The 18,137-nt window shown below is 36.4% G+C and overlaps 1 protein-coding gene across 3 annotated transcripts in view; it reads left to right on the top strand.

Annotated features, from left to right (window-relative positions):
• GPR155 (G protein-coupled receptor 155) overlaps nucleotides 1-18,137 on the top strand; it is a 43,415-nt gene that overhangs the window by 12,486 nt on the left and 12,792 nt on the right. For all 3 annotated transcript variants that reach the window (XM_006760600.2, XM_006760601.2, XM_006760602.2), the window contains 10 exons: nucleotides 2,286-2,685; nucleotides 4,675-4,840; nucleotides 5,949-6,104; nucleotides 7,434-7,517; nucleotides 8,102-8,219; nucleotides 11,469-11,553; nucleotides 12,565-12,655; nucleotides 13,688-13,895; nucleotides 15,448-15,552; nucleotides 17,254-17,390. In XM_006760600.2, coding sequence (XP_006760663.1) covers nucleotides 2,286-2,685; nucleotides 4,675-4,840; nucleotides 5,949-6,104; nucleotides 7,434-7,517; nucleotides 8,102-8,219; nucleotides 11,469-11,553; nucleotides 12,565-12,655; nucleotides 13,688-13,895; nucleotides 15,448-15,552; nucleotides 17,254-17,390 — 1,550 coding nt within the window. The remainder of the gene's footprint in view (nucleotides 1-2,285; nucleotides 2,686-4,674; nucleotides 4,841-5,948; nucleotides 6,105-7,433; nucleotides 7,518-8,101; nucleotides 8,220-11,468; nucleotides 11,554-12,564; nucleotides 12,656-13,687; nucleotides 13,896-15,447; nucleotides 15,553-17,253; nucleotides 17,391-18,137) is intronic.

Here is an 18,137-nt window from a genome sequence, read left to right on the forward strand (position 1 = left end):
AGGAGAGGGAAGAAAAAGGGGGAGGGGGAGAGAGAGAGAGAGAGAGAGAGAGAGAGAGAGAGAGAGAGAGATATGGATGAGAGAGAAACATCATTTGTTGCTTCCCGTATGCACCCCGACTGGGCACTGAACACACAACCTAGATATGTGCCCTGACTGGGATTGTCCCTGAAACTTTTTGGTGAACCATATAACACTCCTACCAACTGAGCCACCCTGCCGGGAGCAAGTGCTGTAATTCTTCCTTAAAAGATAAAACCTTATGAAACATGAAAGAAAACCACTAAGAACTGTCGAGCTAGTCCATCTGGTTTGAAAATTGGAAAGAATTTGTGAAATTTTATGTAATCAAATGTGTTTTGTTTAACCACTGCTTCATTTCAGAGATATTATAGACCTCTGTATGTGCTTAACTAAAGGAAGGGAATTGAATCTTATAAAACGTCGTCTTTAGCTAATGAGAACAGGTGAACGTCTACAGGTTATATAAACTAGTTGCATAACTTTAATGGAACATGTGCATGACATTAACTGAACCTAAGCATCCTGAGTAAGTAAACTAATATATTTTCCTGCCAGTGTCACTTTATCTTAATGTAAATTGAGAAAGCTAATCTTTTACATTTTTTCACATGATTGCCTTTCTCCTGGTGAGTGATTGTGGCTGTTCTTTTATCTTTCTTAACCTCAAATCATTTAGGCATCAGCCTTTATATAATAGTTTGAATAATTTCAGAACTCATTGCCAAAAATGTGCCTAGAGACCAGGTTGCTTACTTCAAGGCTCTAAGTTGCCCTGATCAACCCATGACCAGGTCACCAACCCCCACTTCTGCCAAGAAACTGCGAAAAGTCTGATCCAACCCACGTACCACTTCCAAGGAGACTTACCTTATGCAGTGGTTATGTTCATGTACAGTCAAACCCTTGAAAAATCCCTTAAATCACCTACGAAATATAGCACACATATTTTGTATATATTGTACCATTTCTCCTAAGTCTAACAGCCTGATTTTTTTTTTCTCTAGCATTGTTGTTCTTCAGTGAACAGCAAGTGAAGTAATTCATTTGCATTTGGGGACCTGCTTTGTGAAAAAAAAACCAAAAGACTTTTGTCTTCCTTAGAGAGTAGTTGAATTTCTGTTAAATGTGCATTACATGACTCCACTGTATACCCCTCCCAAACATTTCTTATCCACCTTTCCATCCCTAATTCTTCAGCATCTTCACTGGTCTTCCCTAAAGCCATGCATTCCCTTTCATTCCTCTCAAATGGAGGCTGCCCATTTTGTCATCGCCTGTATATTACATGAGCAACGGTAGATAGGGCTGACATCCTCATAGCCACCTTCTACCACTGTGTGAGGCCATTATTATTTGCTCTTTTGTAAAAATTGCCTCTTTGAGGTTCATGCTCAGCCTCATTGCTATCATCTGCTGATCTCATTCTGGTCATTCCTTCTCATTCATTGAAGACTTGAGTATCTGGCTGTTATCTTCTCTGCCCCCACGTTTTGCCATTATCTTGTTTGACTTGGCATCCATGTGAACTACCCATCAATTTCTCTGTCCCCTTGACCTCCTCATCTCCAGTGATGTTTTTCTCTACTCCATTTCAGCCACTAACTAACATGGCCACCCTAGGTTATCCTGGACTTACTCATCTGGGAAATATTAAATTCAATAGCTCATTCTCTGACTTACTCTGAACTCCAAAACTTCCCACTGCATCTAATTCTTAGACTTTGTAGAGACTCCAGTCTCTTTTCTGTAGCATAGCTTGGACTTAGTCACATCAGTGTTCATTTTTGAATTTGTTGTCTGCCTCTTGCTCCTCAATCCTCTGTATCCTGACTTCTACCTCACCACTCCAGTGGAACTTCTCTCTCAAGGGAACCAACAGCCAACTACCTTGTTGCTATTATTACTTAAACATCCTGTTATAACCATTTTACTTTAATTGTTTCTTTTAAGAATTCAACAATTCTTCCATTTTATTGTGACTAGTCTAAGCCTCTACTTAGTAGAATTTAGTGGGTATTACTAAAAATAATTTGTAAAAGTTGATTATTATTTTATAAGCTAAATGTTATTTAACAGTATGTTTTTCCTTTTTTCAAGTTTCCTGATAAAATCTTTTTACAAAACAAGGCTAATGTGGTTGTTCTGCATTATTTAGATTTAATTTATAATATGCTATAATTACAGATAATGTTATACACATAACTTATTAATATGTTTCTGTGGCAATCATTTTAAAATCTATTTTAATTCTTGTTTTGCAGTTGAAGCTTTATATCAAAGTACATATCCAGAATATCTCCAGTACATTTATTTGGTGGCACCAATATCTCTTATGATGCTAAACCCTATAGGGTTCATCTTCTGTGAAATCCAGAAGTGGAAAGACAGTCAAAATGCTTCTCAAAGCAAAGTAAAAATTGTGGGACTTGGACTTCTGCGAGTAATACAGAACCCAATAGTATTTATGGTCTTCGTTGGCATTGCCTTTAATTTTATTCTTGATCAAAAGGTGCCTGAATATATGGAAAATTTTCTTGATGGACTTGCAAATTCTTTTTCTGGATCAGCTCTATTTTATCTTGGTCTTACAATGGTAGGAAAAATAAGGAACCTGAAGAAGTCAGCATTTGTTGTACTAACTCTTCTCATTACTGCTAAACTGTAAGTTGATGATTATATTTTGTGAAAATCTGATTTATTCAGTTCATTGGGATGTGTCTGCAACTATTTTCTCCTTCAAACAGTTTGATAATAATAATTTCTCCTCGTGAATAATTGTGACTTAAAGGAAAATGTGATGTTGGTGTATTGTGCAAAGTCCTTTCCTTATTCCATGTAGGTTATCCTTTCCATTTTACTGTTAGAGGATAAAGACTATTGGTTTTTCTTCAGCTTTTATATAATTTTATTTAATATCTCCTAATGTCCCACTTTGGTAATATTTTTAAGTAATTTTGCAGGATTTCTGAGTTTTCTAAATCTGTTAAAATCCATTAAAATCTTAGTTGTGATGAGAACAATAATTTTGAATATAAACTGTTTTTATCATCAATTTGGGGAAAATATTCTGTAATTCTGAGGGTGGTTGAAATTTCTAAATATAAGTAAGTCAATATGTATGATTAGTATCAACGATCTGACCCTAGCCTGTCAAATAAAAAGTTATCAAACCCTTAGTTAATAGTTCTACAACTTACTTAGCTCCTTAGCCATGGCGTTATACTTCATGGTGCAGATGACATTGATTTTACTGCAAGATTGTCCCAAGGTGCTTGGGGCATTCTTAACTATTGAATTCAGCTCTTGTATTGACAGTTAAATTTATGAGACCAATGGAATATAAAATAGTTTCTATATTTTTAATAGAATACAAATTTTTAATAGAATACAATAGAATAAATTCTGAATATTATTTATGGTAGTATTATGCTCTTCAAAAATGAAGTATTAATTAGTATTGGTACAGTACTAAATATGGTTCTAACAGTATAGTATTATTAACTTATAAGTAGAATTTAAATATTCTCATTCTCTCTTTTTTCTGTGTCTTTGATCCCTATTTAATATTTTCATCTATTTTTTTTTAAATACACAGAAGAGTAGTTCTTTACTCCATCCTAGTGCATCTCACTAGGTCAGCAGTTCTCAACCTGTGGGTCGCCAACCTGTGGGTCGCGACCCCTTTGGGGGTCGAACGACCCTTTCACAGGGGTCGCCTAAGACCATCGGAAAACACATATTAAATATCTAATTACATATTGTTTTTGTGATTAATCACTATGCTTTAATTACGTTCAATTTGTAACAATGAAAATACATCCTGCATATCAGATATTTACATTATGATTCATAACAGTAGCAAAATTACAGTTATGAAGTAGCAACGAAAGTAATTTTATGGTTGGGGTCACCACAACATGAGGAACTGTATTAAAGGGCCGCGGCATTAGGAAGGTTGAGAACCACTGATCTACGTACTGCTGTTACAGTATCATCAACCTTGTTCTTTTTAAGGGAAAGCTCTATTAGCTCAGCTACTACTGATAGTGCTTTTTTAATGGAATCCTAAAGGATCTGTTTAATAATTGATTCCACCGGGTCTGGATTTCACTAATTTTCTGCTCTATTTCCACTTGTTTCAGTTCCTTTGCTACACCTTTTTGTCTCTCCAAAGATGAAGAACTCATTGTAAGATACCTATTTTTCTACTGGTTTTGAGAACCTAATTGAGCATCATTGTTATCATTACCTGAACCATCTAAACCCTTAATCATTATAAAGATCAGCTTTGTTTTTCAAAAAGGAGTTTAGTAATTTTCTTTTTAAGAGTTTGCTCAGATTGTCAATATTTTTAACATTTCCTTGAACTAACAGAGGAAACAAGAAACAGCAGCTATTACAACTTTTACAAACTTTTTGCAAGAAAATTACTGTAGAGCAAAAAAAGTCTGATTTTCTTCTCCCCAATATTTCAAGTTGAGTTCTTGATTCTTCCAACAAAATGTCCACAGAAGGCATGCAGAGAACATGTGCATGCATGTATTCTGGGAAGGAGAAGAATAACCTAACGCCAACCTTACTAGAACAATTTACCACCTGGGGACCAGCATGCTTGGATATCAAGTGATGATGCATTTCTTGTTTCTTCAGCCTGGTGCTGCCACTTCTGTGCAGAGAAATGGTGGAAGTCTTGGACAAGGGCGACAATGTAGTAAACCATACAAGTTTATCGAATTATGCATTTTTGTATGGTGTCTTTCCTGTAGCACCAGGAGTGGCTATCTTTGCAACACAGTTCAACATGGAAGTAGAGACTGTATGTATATACTACTTTCTAAGTTTGATTGTTTGTGTGGTTAGTAGAAAATGAATTTTCAAGACACAGAAGTCAGCATTTTTATGAGAATTTGATATGTATAAGTTATTTCATGGTATATAAGAGGGCATCATGTAACAGTAGTTATTTAATCTGGGGTAATTATTCAGCCAGGACGTTTTCCATTGGTCTTTTTTAGTTTCAAATATTTAATTGCTTTACGTATACTTAAGCCTAAAGGTTATTTATGGAAGGATAACTTTTGAAATTTTGAGGGAAAAATTCTATTTCATTCATTGATAATTCAACTACCAGATGCAAAACATCACATAATCAACTGCAGTAAATAACTAAAATCAATTAACACCAAATTGTTAACAGTGTCTAAGTGTATTGTAATTGTTATCTACAGCATTAGAGTAAATGTTTTTGTTTTTTTATCCTCACCAAGTATGTTTTTATTTTGATTTTAGAAAGAGAGGAAGGGGGGGGGCGGAGAGAAACATTGATAGGAGAGAGAAACATCAATCAGTTACCTCCCATATATGCCCCAACCTGGGATGGAACCTGCAACCTTTTGGTGTACAAGACGACACTCCAACCACTGACCCACCCAACTAGGGCTAGAGTAAATGTTTTTGAAATATAACATGAAGGTACTAAGTTGTTTAACAAAGATCAGTTTCATTTTTAATCTGTAAAATGTTTGTGTAATAATTTTCTCTTTTTGAATTGTTTTTATTGTATATATTTCATGAAACAGTAGGTAAGGAAACTGGTCATAAGTTTAATTAGATCATTAATATGGTTTACTTCCTAGAACCTAGAAGATAACCATCAGCTGTGGAAAGTCTATTATTTGTTATGTGCAAATATAAGTTGAGCATAGATTGGAAAGGAGCTAAGGGAACTTATCTGTGTTTTCTTTTAAGAACTCTCAGAAAGGGGGAATATGGTATTAGATTGCATGTTGAATTCTGTGATGTCTTTTTACTGACTCTTGCTTCTATTTTAGAATGCCTTCGTGTGCTGTGGCTATTTAAAGTTTAAGGTAATTGCTTAAGTGTGACTGTGACCCTTTCCTCAATTTGGTTTTTTATTTTTGCAGATAACCTCAGGGATGGTAATAAGCACATTCGTGTCTGCACCAATCATGTACATTTCTGCCTGGTTGTTGACCTTTCCCTCAATGGACCCTAAGCCATTGGCATATGCCATCCAGAATGTTAGTTTTGATATAAGTATTATCAGCCTGGTTTCCTTGGTAAGTATGGTTCAATGAAAGATGAACCACAGAATGAGTGCAAATAGCTTGGTAAGAGAAAGTTAGGGATTTAAAAATCGAATTTCGTAGGCAATAGAGAGCACTAAAGCCTACCCATAAAATGTAATATCAGCCTTCTAAGATTTGTCTTTCTAACTGGAGTTAGAGTTGTATAGCAGACAAGGCTGAGATTTAGTCAGACCTGGATTTGAGTCTTGCCTTATCACAAATAGCTGTACATCTCGGTGGAGTTACCTTAATGCCTCTAAGCTTCAGTTTTTTCAGCTATAAAGTAGACATAATAATTTTACCTATTGCCTTGGGTCAAGGGTCATGAGAGACAATACGTGTGAAAAGCATTCTGTACATAGTGAGTCACTATACATATACCTGCTGTTGTAGAATCATGGGGTTGAGGGATCCTTGGGATCACATCTAACCACCCATTTAATGTTCATGAAACTTTTTGGATATGCTAGCATCTAGCTCAAGTTAAATACTTAAACATTTGACAACTAGAGTATTTTATAAATCCAGTTGCCTACTAAATTCAAGCAGTATTTTGGCTAAAAAAAAAAAGAAGAAGAAGAACTTTTACTGTTAAAAGAAAGGAGGTGGGGATGAATATGTATATTGGCAACAAAAAATGCATAATAAATGTAACTTTCGAAAATTTTACTTTGGTTACATATTCTTAAAATCTATGCCCAATTGGTAAGGGCAGTTTGGGGAGAAAGACAATATAAGTTTTGATTGACAATGAGGGGAGCAAAAAGAAAAATCAACAAGCATACTTGGCTGGCCACTGTGTAGTTGGAATAGAAACCCAATCCTTTTCAATATAAGGAATGCAAGACAATTAACCATAAGGTAGGGAATGTGTATTGTTGAAGTAAGATAGCCTGGAATTTAGATACTGCATGAGTCAACATGATAGAAACTAAAAGGGAGAACTTAGTGCATTGTAGCTGCATCTCCCTCTAAAGCTCTTTTCCTGAATAGTTGCCTGTGAACCTGTGTCCCACCCCAACCACCAAAGGCAGGGGGAGGTAGAACATGGCCCTGGTCAAGGCATTAATTCTTAAAGACCCTGTTATTTTTTGTACAGTTAATTTAGCATAGTACCTTTCCATGCTTTTTATTTTACTTTGGATATAGTAATTTATCTTAATACCTTTTGGGAGCTAGGCAGATGAAAGTAAATAAGAGATTGGAATTTCTTCCTGAATCAGGATAAAGTGGATTCTTTAAAGAGACTAATCAATGAATTCTATAAGTAATTATCAAGATTAAGAAACCTGAATAACTTTTGAACCTTTTGTCTTTAAGATCTGGTCTCTAGCTATTCTTCTTTTGAGTAAAAAATATAAACAGCTTCCTCATATGCTTACAACTAATTTACTCATCGCTCAGGTTAGTAAACCTATAGATATTTAGAACTATGGTTTTCTCATTGAATATTACTTCTCTGTGTTTTTTCACTTATAAAGTAAAAAATGTTTTTTACCAAGTACAATCAATTATAATTTGATTACAATTAATTTATGCCTAATTTATTAAATATTGCAATAGGTCTTGAACTATATAAAGTTAACGTTAATAATAGCATTTGATTATAATTTTGGATTTTTAATAGAAGTAATTGAATCATTAAAAATTGAACTCTCACAGTCTTATTTTTCTAGTTAAGTCTTTGCATGTCTCAAGTTATAATGGAAAGAAGTTTAGCATTTTTTATGTAAACTATTACTAAATATAAGGTTAGTATTTAGAATGTTGTCATCTGTTTTAATTGAATATGTACATCGTTAAAGACTCTGTATAAGAAGGGTTGGGGTTTTTTTTTACCATAAAACTTGAAGTTTAGTATAACAGTATGCAATAGTTGATAATTATTCAGCAATAATTTAAACTGAATAGTTATATTTGCTGTGACTAAAACATGAGTATGACTCATGAATATGACTGACTGCTTCTTTACATATTTTGTTCTTCAGTCTATTGTCTGTGCTGGAATGATAATATGGAATTTTGTTAAAGAAAAAAATTTTGTTGGACAAATTCTGGTGTTTGTTCTATTGTACAGCTCCCTCTATAGCACCTACCTATGGACAGGTAAGTTGGACCATGAATGGAAATTTAAGTCTGTCCCCCTCTCCATCACTAGAAGCCCTCAGCTAATGATCTATTTGAAGTCTCCTAGGACAAGATTAAGGCATTCTCTCAGGCAGTTCCACCTACTCAGGGAGGCAGTCTGCAAAGCTGAGTCCTGTTTCCTGATGCACTCAAATTCTGCCTGGGTTTGGATCGTTTCCTCTCACATGGTCCTTTTCCTTGGGGTCTTTGGCTCTAGGCCACAGTCAGCACAGCTCTCCTTTGGAGACACCGAAAAGACAGGCACTGGAGAAAGTAGGGGATGGGCAGAGAGGTCGGAGGCATGTAAGGTATATCCCAGGCTCCGTATTAGAGTCCAGCTGAACTGAATGAAAATTTCTGGCTCTGCCTTAAGCAAATGACTTCACTTTTGCAGTCTCCATCTCCTCATCTGTAAGACTGGGTCATCGCATCTTACAGAGTTATTTTGAGAATTAAATGAAATATGGGTATTTATGCCTGGTACACGGTAGACACTCAACAAATAGAACTATATTATTAAGTAGAGGGGAAAATAATATGAGAACAAGAAAAGTAAGGAGTAAAAGGGTATAGAAATAGAAGAGTACTTAGTAAGAAAGACTATTTCTCATTTTAACGGGCTCCAAAAAGGATATTCAAAATGGTTTAGCACATTGCTCTTTTGACGTATAATATTTATTTGAATGCATTCTGGTATGCTTGTGAAACATTCTATCTGGTTGTTTTGTATTCATACCACAAATGTGAACCTAGAAAATGGCACATAAAAGGAAATTGTAGAATGGTAGGGCTGGTGATAGCCACTGTTAGGCAGGTGTCAGGAAGTGGCTGTGAGAAACTGGCCTTTGATTTCATGCCTTCAAGATCAAAAGTGGAGCCTAATGTAAGTCAACAACCTTTTGAAGTGAAGCAACAATGTAAAAATTCAGTGCAAAGAGAAGGTTCCAGCTTTTTAAAGGCAAGTGCACCTTGCTTAGCATAAGAGACTTCGTGAGATGTCAAGTTAAAACAGCTTAAGGACTTTATTTCCAAATACAGATAAACCAACTTCATCTCTAATACTTGAGTTTATTGAGGCTAAGTTTATAATAAGAATAGGAAAGCAGGAAATAGGCCAATGTATCAAAAAGCCACAAGTCTCCCTGACACACTCTTCAAACATGCATACCAAAATCTATCCCAAAATGTTGTTCTGCATTCCCTGACCCTGATGAAGGGGCCCTTTAACCTTGAGAATATTTTGATATAATAGATTTTAGACCTAACGTATCATTTTAAATCATCCCGTTCAGCCATCTTTAATTTCTCTCATTCGCATACCATCCTCATGATTTTTGCCACATCTGCATACCACATGCCCTTGTTTTTCCTTAAAGTTGATTCACTTTTTTTACTTTAATAAATTGAGCCTTATAGTAGTAAAATCCCAGGTTTCATGTGATAGCTAAAAATTTTTGAAGCACATGTTAAAATAAACACGTAACTAGTCAAAAAAAATGTGCCACCTCTTGTGTCTACACTTTTGGAAACACTGGTCTGCTTTAAATTTTTCACTTTGCAAATCAGGGAAATAAGGCCCAAAGAGTTTAGCTGATTCGGCTTTGTCAGTGATAGAGCCAGGACTAGATTGCACCTGTTCCTGTATCAGTCTTTTCACAAGGAGGAAATAATGAACATCAGCACTTTAATGACCATCAGTATTGTAACACAGTTGGCACACTTTTGTGATTGGTTACTTGTATCCATGGCCCTTTGAAAACCTGAAACTATAAGCCTTTACAAATGTATTTAGGGAAGAGCAGGGATATCACAGTATCTCTTGACCTTGAATAATGTGTGGTCCCTTTTAAAGAAAAAAAAAATTCTCAAGGACCTTGGTGTTGATTTACATTATTTCTAGCACAGGGTTACTCAATCTGTACAACCTTAAATCTAGGTATGAATTCCTTATATACAGCTAATATACAACTTTAAAACTAAAGCAAATTCACAGATGAGATTCAAACAAAACTATAAATTCAGTAATTCTAACTAGTAACATTTATCAACATGACAAAGGGTCTTGTTTTCCTAATCTGAATCAGAGTTTGAAATGTAAAATGGGGGTGGGGGTGGGGGAGCAGGGGAGGGAAATGTAAAAGGGAACTCACTTCTCTGGTTAGGGGTTTTTTGTTATTTATTTTTTTAGTTTGGCCTGCCTTTATTTCTGTGGTTTTATGATCTGGTTTTCTCATTGCTTCTCTCTCTTCAAACGGCCACAGAACCTTCGTTTGTACCATGTGTTGCGATATCGTGTAGCCTTCATTTGGCTCAAACTGAATATAAAACCAAAAATAATCTCTAAAATCATAAGTCCGAACTTTGGTTATAAAGTGGGCATTTAGGTGATTGTCATTGAAAAGATACCAAAAGGACTTAAAATTTCTCAGATATTTCCAGGTCCTGACAAATGTGTCTTAGGAACCATCAGGGCCCATTGATCTGAGTTTTAGAAACACTGATAGAGGTGGACTTGCCTCCCATCAGGTGGCTGGGTTCCCAGTCCTGCTCTGCCCTCTGCTGGCTGTACGGCTTGGGCAAACCCTTGTTTCTATATCTGTAAAATGAAGGTATAATTTAAAACAGTGGTCCCAACCCTATAGTTCTAAGCTTCTATAGCATGTAGAATTTGTTAAATAAGACATTACTTGTATAAATAATTGGGTATATGGTATAAGGAGAGTTGAAGAACTTTAAAACATTTGTTTCTGTATTAAGTTAATATTATATTTAAAGTCCATTCAATAGACTTGGAGCTTTTTTAAAAAAAAAAAAAAAACCTGCATAAGAATTGCTGGCTCTTTCTTAGCACAAATAGAATGGGAGTGTTTTTATTATTAGAATTGTTCCATAGTCGCTTAAAAAAACAACCCTCCATTTTCCAAATATACTTAGATTCCAAACACGTCAGTCAAAAGAATAAGATGATTTGGGTCTTTTGAAAAAAGCCCTCATGTATAAAACAAGAAGGTTTGAGTAAAGACATGATTTAGGAGGGAAAACTCAAATTATTTTGAATTTAAAAAACCTGCTTCCAAATATTGGGGACAGCACTACTTAGAAGGAGTAAATTCTAGGGCAAAAACTGCAGACTGCTCCTGAAATGAACTTAGTTAAATAAAATTCCATGAAGTCTGAACAACATCAAGAATAATTACGTATCTTTCAACCTTTATTTCTTGTTCTTAGGCCTTCTAGCAATTTCTTTGTTTCTTCTGAAAAAGAAAGAGACAGTACAAATTCCTGTTGGAATCATCATAATATGTGGCTGGGGGTAAGTTGGTAGCTTTCTGTTTATTTACGTATTTCTGTATATACAGTGTTAAACAATAAAATTTGGCGTCCATGGCTGAAAGAAAGGGTTTATTAGGCCATTGCTAGCAAAAGAGAAGACCGTTTTGGGGGCATGGATTTTGAACTAGCAGCTGCATGGCTAGGTAGGAAAGACAACATGTCCATTGTCTCGCAGTTTGCACGTGTTTTTATATATTAGGTAAGGGAAAGGGAGAAGAAAGATGTAAGGTGTTGAAAGAATGTATGTGAGCTATAGGCAAAGGGGTGGGAGAAAACGAAGTGGGCCAGCCTGGGATAGGCGCAGAGTCTACAAAAAGAAACGTCCGCTCCTGTGGGTTGGCTGCGGGCAGCAGTCCAGAAAGACCACGTGCGAACAAAAGGCAGAGACTTCTGGAGTTTGATGGTTTCTGGCTAAAACCTAATCAGTGGAAACACCAGTCAGGCGAGGATCTGCACCTCAGTCCTGAACTAGGCCAGGCAAGAGAGACAGATGATTCCTACCAATCTCTCCAACTGCACAGGTGGCCTTACCTCCGTTAGACTATTTCCTCCAAAATATACATGAACCACATTATCTCTATCTATCTGGCCTTGGTCCCTTTCTATTTGTTAATCCTCACCCAAGGATATTTTTTCCCATTGATTTTTAGAGAGAGGGAGAGGGGGAAAGATAGAGAGGGAGAGAAGGAAGGAGGGAGGGGGAGAGAGATCAACTAGCTGTCTCCCGCTCACAATCCAATCACCACGACTGGGGCCAGGGATCGAACCTGCAACCCTCTGGTGCAAGGTCGAGTAGCCCCCAGGATTCAAACCGAAGTTCCAACAGATGTACAGAATGTGTGCAGTCTTTGTTAGTTGGCGCCCAGCCATTAATTGACTAGCAGTTCTGTCTCTCCATCTGCTGTAACTTAATTTAGAACACCTCAGAATTTTCTTCTTGTTAATAGCTACCATTCATTCTGCCTTTCTCTCTAAACCTTCGTTATTCCAGAATTCCTGCTATCCTTGTTGGTGTTCTTTTGATAACTGGGAAACATAATGGAGATAGCATTGACTCAGCCTTCTTTTATGGAAAAGAACAGGTGAGAAGACTGTATTGAAAGTTCTGTTCTTGAGAACGTCTCTCTTTAGCTTGTTAATGTGTTTTTCTATACTTACATTAAAATTAACTCTGAAAATCTATTCCAACTTACCACATATCACACTGGTGATCCTACATCACTTTGTTAAGTCATGTCTTAAACTATGGTAAAGGTTTTAAGTGCCTAAGTTTTTTTTTTTCCCCTAAGTTTGTTTTTAGGTGAGGATTTCAGATGTTTGAAACTTACTGAGTCTTCTTAAACACACTTATGAATTATGTTTAATTATGTTTCCTCTACTGGAGGAAAGCATGATTAATTTAAAGCCATTTATTGAGTTAGCAATAATAATAAAAGCCAAATTCTTGATTTTCAATCCTGTAGTAAATACAAATTTCAGAACAAAAAGTTTCTGAGAGAAAATGTGCTTGAAAAGCTAGAGAGAAGAGACTTGTGGGACCTGCTGAATCAGAAATTCTCCAGGGGGTAGGGCCCACAGATGTGTGTTTCAGAAACCTCCTCAAATAATTTGGATTTCTCACTTTTTTGTTTTGTTTTGTAATTTTGAATTTTATTGGGTTATTGTCAGAATAAATAAAATTATACACATAAAGGATTTAGACTAGTATTGCCATATAGTTAATACTCAGTAAATATTAGCTGTAATTATTTATTTTTGTTATTATCACTATAACAGAGTCTCTAGTTGAAGTATGCTTAAACTATGTATTAAAGCAAGCAAAATCTTTGAAGAGAAGGGCTGCAAACAATTATTTTAATTATTTGTGGAAGAAACCAATGGCATGATGCACAGTGAAAGAAGTATCTAGAAATTTTATATGATTACAAGCAAACTCTGATTTTTCTACAAGTAACTTACATCTCTTCCACACTCTTCTTTTTTTAAGAACCATTGTAATAGAGCATTTGTAGCTATGGACCTATTGCATTTTCCACCAAAAAAGTACCCTTAACCTATTCAACTAAGATTATAAAGATAGAATTATGAAAAGTGGCTTAATGTCTTTTTGGCAGATGATCACCACATCGGCCACCCTGTTCGGCAGCATTGTGATAGCCAGCATATCACTCATGTGTATGAACCGCACCACCCAAGGAAGCTACGAAGGTTTCAACCAGTCTCAGAGCCACAGGGCAGCAGAGCCTGGGAACACTGCTTTTGAGGAGAGTCCAGTGCCAATAAATGAACCCGAACCTTTTGCAAGTTCTATCCCAGAAACAAGTATGACCCTTAAATATAAGGAAACTCTTATATGCCTGTATAGCATGTGTCCTGAATGTGTTGTTTAAGGGCACTTCCTTGAGCTACCTTGAATATCACAGGTATTTGTCAGATAAGGAACTTGAATGATAGTCGATAATAGAAAGAGCTTGCAAGTTCATTAGATTCTTGTTTATAAATCTTTTGTGAGGACAGTCTTTTGTTAAATCCTAAAACTTCCTTGGACCTGAAAGTTTTAAAGAAAAGTAACAACTTAAGGAAGACCCTTTTTAGAAAACTTAGCATCTAGATTTGTTAATTTAAAGGAGACCTGACTGACACAGGGTTAATAGCATGTCAGGAGTTGGCAATATGGAATCAAAAGTTCAATTAGTAAAAGAGAAGGCTAGTGGTCTACTTATATATCCAAGTTATGTTTGAAGGCAAAGACTGCGATAGTAATGTTCTTGGTGGCCATAATCTGTGTGTGTGTGTGTGTGTGTGTGTGTGTGACTTCTGTGACTAAATAGAGGAAAACTTACAGTTCTGTAGAAGATGGCTCTGTGTGACTTCTGTAAACCAATCTACCCATAAACCAGCAAGAGATTTTTAGCAGTATTTTATTGAAAAAATAATTGTTTTTACTACATCTTCTAAACTAGTAGGAGACAGGTTCTTGAAAGCAGTGAGTTTTGAACTAAACCTAAAGGAGGAGAGTGTTTAGATGAATTAACAGAAGTGGTAAGTCCCTGTCGTACTAGGCCTGGAGACCCTAAATAAGCATGGGGTTTGTGGAGGCCACTAAAGATTTGTTCTGAAAGAAGAGAAGGGCCTTTGCTGAATGGTGGGAGGGGTTGGACAGGCAGAGAAGGGCCAAGCCAAAGAGAGCTTTCAAATTCAGACAGAGGAATTTGAATAAACTACCGTAAGCAATAGAGCATTGAGACCTGTTTTTGACGAGTGATGAAATAAAAGCTGTTTTTAGGAAAGTGTTCAAATTCTCAGTTCCCAAAGCACAGTGGAAACTAATGGAACAGCATGGACAAAACGTTTTTCCTTTTTTTTTTTTTTTTCTTAATTCATTTATTTAGAGAGAGAATACAGTCAGTCAAATCATGGAACACAGTATCAATACAGAATAAAGGGGGATTAAGTTGAATTGTATTTCGTTTAAATTAATAAATACATTAAAAGAAGTAAATTTAGATTAATGTACTCACTAATGACACAAGTAACTAAGTTTCTAATTGGCTGTTATACTGCTTGACTTTTAAGATTATAATAAAAACGTTTTTCCTTGTGTCATACAGTGAGAAGACAGTGTTTAAGGGAGCCGATCCTCTGCCTCTCCAAGCGTTAACTTTTCTGTATAAGTACATTTGAATACTTTTTGATAGATACCTTGTGACAACGTTTCCAATGAGACTGCATGAGAAATGTGTGTGTGTATAAATGGATTTGTTTGTTTGGGTTTTTTGTTTGATTGGTTTTTGGTTTTGCTTTGGCATCTCTTGAAGTTGTCCATTTCTGTTGTGATTGGGCTCTGTCCTCACATGTTATTTGATCTATATAGGGTGCTGCTCCTGCTTCATGGGAAAAGGTGAATTATGCTGCTCATCCACAGAGCCAGGAACAAACATAAGCTCTAGTGGACCTGCGACGCCTTCCTCTGAGAAAAGTAAGTACCCCTGGGTCATGAGGATGGGTCTATAAAAGATACACTGACTAAGAGTATGTGTTCTCAGCCCTGGCTGGGTAGCTCAGTTGTTTAGAGTGTCGTCCTGATACACCAAAATTGCAGGTTTGATCCCTGGTCAGGGCACATATAAGAATCAACCAATGAATGTAAAAATAAGTGGAACAACAAATTGATGTCTCTCTTTTTCTCTCTCTTTCTCTTTCTCAATCAATAAAAATTTAAAAAAAATGTGTTCTCAAATAAGATGGAAGAAAGTGCTAATAGGATACTCATGCATAGATAGAATACTCAGTTTAAAATAAAGTTCTTACGATGTGGTAATAGGTAGTATTAGACACACACACACACACACACACACACACATCAATTTCTCCAATAAATTTAACCCTAGTGATAATTCCAAGAAGTGTAACCTAACCTCCATTATTTTTATTTTTTATTTTTGGCCTTTTTTTCTTGTCTTAGCAGCTGAGACTTCCCCCTCTCCCTTTCCCCAGGGCCAGGACTAATTAATTAGGGCTTAATTACATTTTGAATCCATATACTTAAAATATACCCTTTCTCATAAAAAGAGAAATCCTTCAAAGTAATAGCCTTTTGGCATATAGACTAAGAGACTGAATCACATTTGTGTTCTGGACTTCAAATTATTTAAAACAATTGTTTATAACACACTTATGTGAAGTTACAGTGTACTTTTAGTTGGTTATATTAATTTATAATTAAAGTTGAAAGGGAAACAGTAAAAAGTCTTCTTTATAATGAACCATAAGTCAACCATATTATTGCCAAAGGCATTATGTTGGGTTTTTAAAATATTTTTACATATTTTTATTGATTTAAGAGAGAGGATGGGAGAGGGAATTAGAAACATCAGTGATGAGAGAGAATCATTGATCGGCTGCCTCCTGCACACCCGCTACTGGGGATCGAGCCACAACCCGGGCATGTGTCCTGACTAGGAATTGAACGATGACTTTCTGGTTCATGGGTCGACCCTCAACCACTGAGCAACACCAGCCAGGCAGGCATTATGTTTTCATATCACAAATGTTGTGAAGAGTGTAAGAAACTAGATGCCCAGTGCACAAAATTTGTGCAAGGGTGGGGTCTCTAGGCCTGGCCAGTGATCAGGGCCGATTAGGTTCCACGCCTCCCTGCCTCCCCGCTTCGCCACCGCCTCCTTCCCTCGCCACCCGTGCACCACCACCGTGCAGTTCCCTGCCTCCCCGCTTACCCCCTCCTCCTTCCCTTGCTGCCCACGTGTCACCACTGCACAGTTCCCCACCTCCCCACTTACCCCCCTCTTCCTTCCCTCACCACCCGCATCTGCCGCCACCCACCCCTGGTTCCCTGTCCCAGCCCAGGGGCCTGGCCCTGATCATTTATTACAGGTAAAGCTTGAATTAGTAATTTAGCCTTAAATATATATTACATTGTTGAATAGTGTAGAAGGGAACTATTGCATACAACTCTTGTTTTTTTCAGATAAAAACACCCTACAAGTAGAACTTTCTTGAAACAACATGAAGGAGCCTTCCTCAGATTTCATCTAAAATGATATACTGGTTCAGAGCTGAATGTGCATATGTGGTGTTTTGCTTAGGAAGTCATTATGAATTTAAAATGCATTCAAATAAAAAGCTCTGATTACAAATTGTTGTACTTACTGTTTTATAGATGATCATTGTGAGAGTCGCTGTAACTCCCAGAGCTGCATATTAGTCCAGGAAGAAGAGCAGTATCTACAGAGTGGAGACCAGCAACTGACTCGACATGTGTTGCTGTGTTTACTTCTCATTATCGGCCTGTTTGCTGTAAATGTTTCTTCTGATTTTGTTTTGGGGCCATTTCTTTAAATGTTTGTCAAAGGTTTTATTCAGGCATCTGGGAAAAACTTAGTTACTACTTTCCAGGGGAGTGGCAGCTAGGCCATCTGAATCCTAATTTGAGCTAAATGTTTTTTGGGGAAAAGAGGAATAAATAATTCACATTACTGTGTTGCCTAGATGTCCAGTAGCTTATTTTGCTTGGAACCACTTACTCATTCTATACTCTGAACCTAGAATTTGGTAAGACGAGGTATCTTCGTGATGTGTGCAGGGCCACTTTTTCCTAGTGTACTCCTTGACTGACCTCAGTGGATAAATGCCTGTGTGGTCTCCCAGAAGATATTCCTCAGATAAATAAACTTTAAAAAATAATTTTTAAATTATGAAAATAACATAACCACTTCACATAATAGATACTTACAAAATAGAGAAAAGAGGAAAAATATCCACCATACTTCTGTCTTCTATTTTTTAATACATTTTTCTAATCATATATACAGATTCTGCTTTGTCACTTATGTCAACCATTTGCATGTTGCTGCATAGATGTTCATAACCATTACTTTTAATGGCTCCTCAATAAACCACAGAGGAGATACATTCTAATTAACCAATTCCTTACAGAGCCTTCCTAGTTTTTTAAAATGCTCTAATAAACATTTCCATGCAGTATATTTCCTTATGATAGATTCTCCAAGTTGGGAAACTTGGATCAAATAGTATAAATATTTC

This window comes from Myotis davidii, unplaced genomic scaffold, assembly GCF_000327345.1.
Source record: "Myotis davidii unplaced genomic scaffold, ASM32734v1 scaffold370, whole genome shotgun sequence".
NCBI classification, from domain to species: domain Eukaryota; kingdom Metazoa; phylum Chordata; class Mammalia; order Chiroptera; family Vespertilionidae; genus Myotis; species Myotis davidii.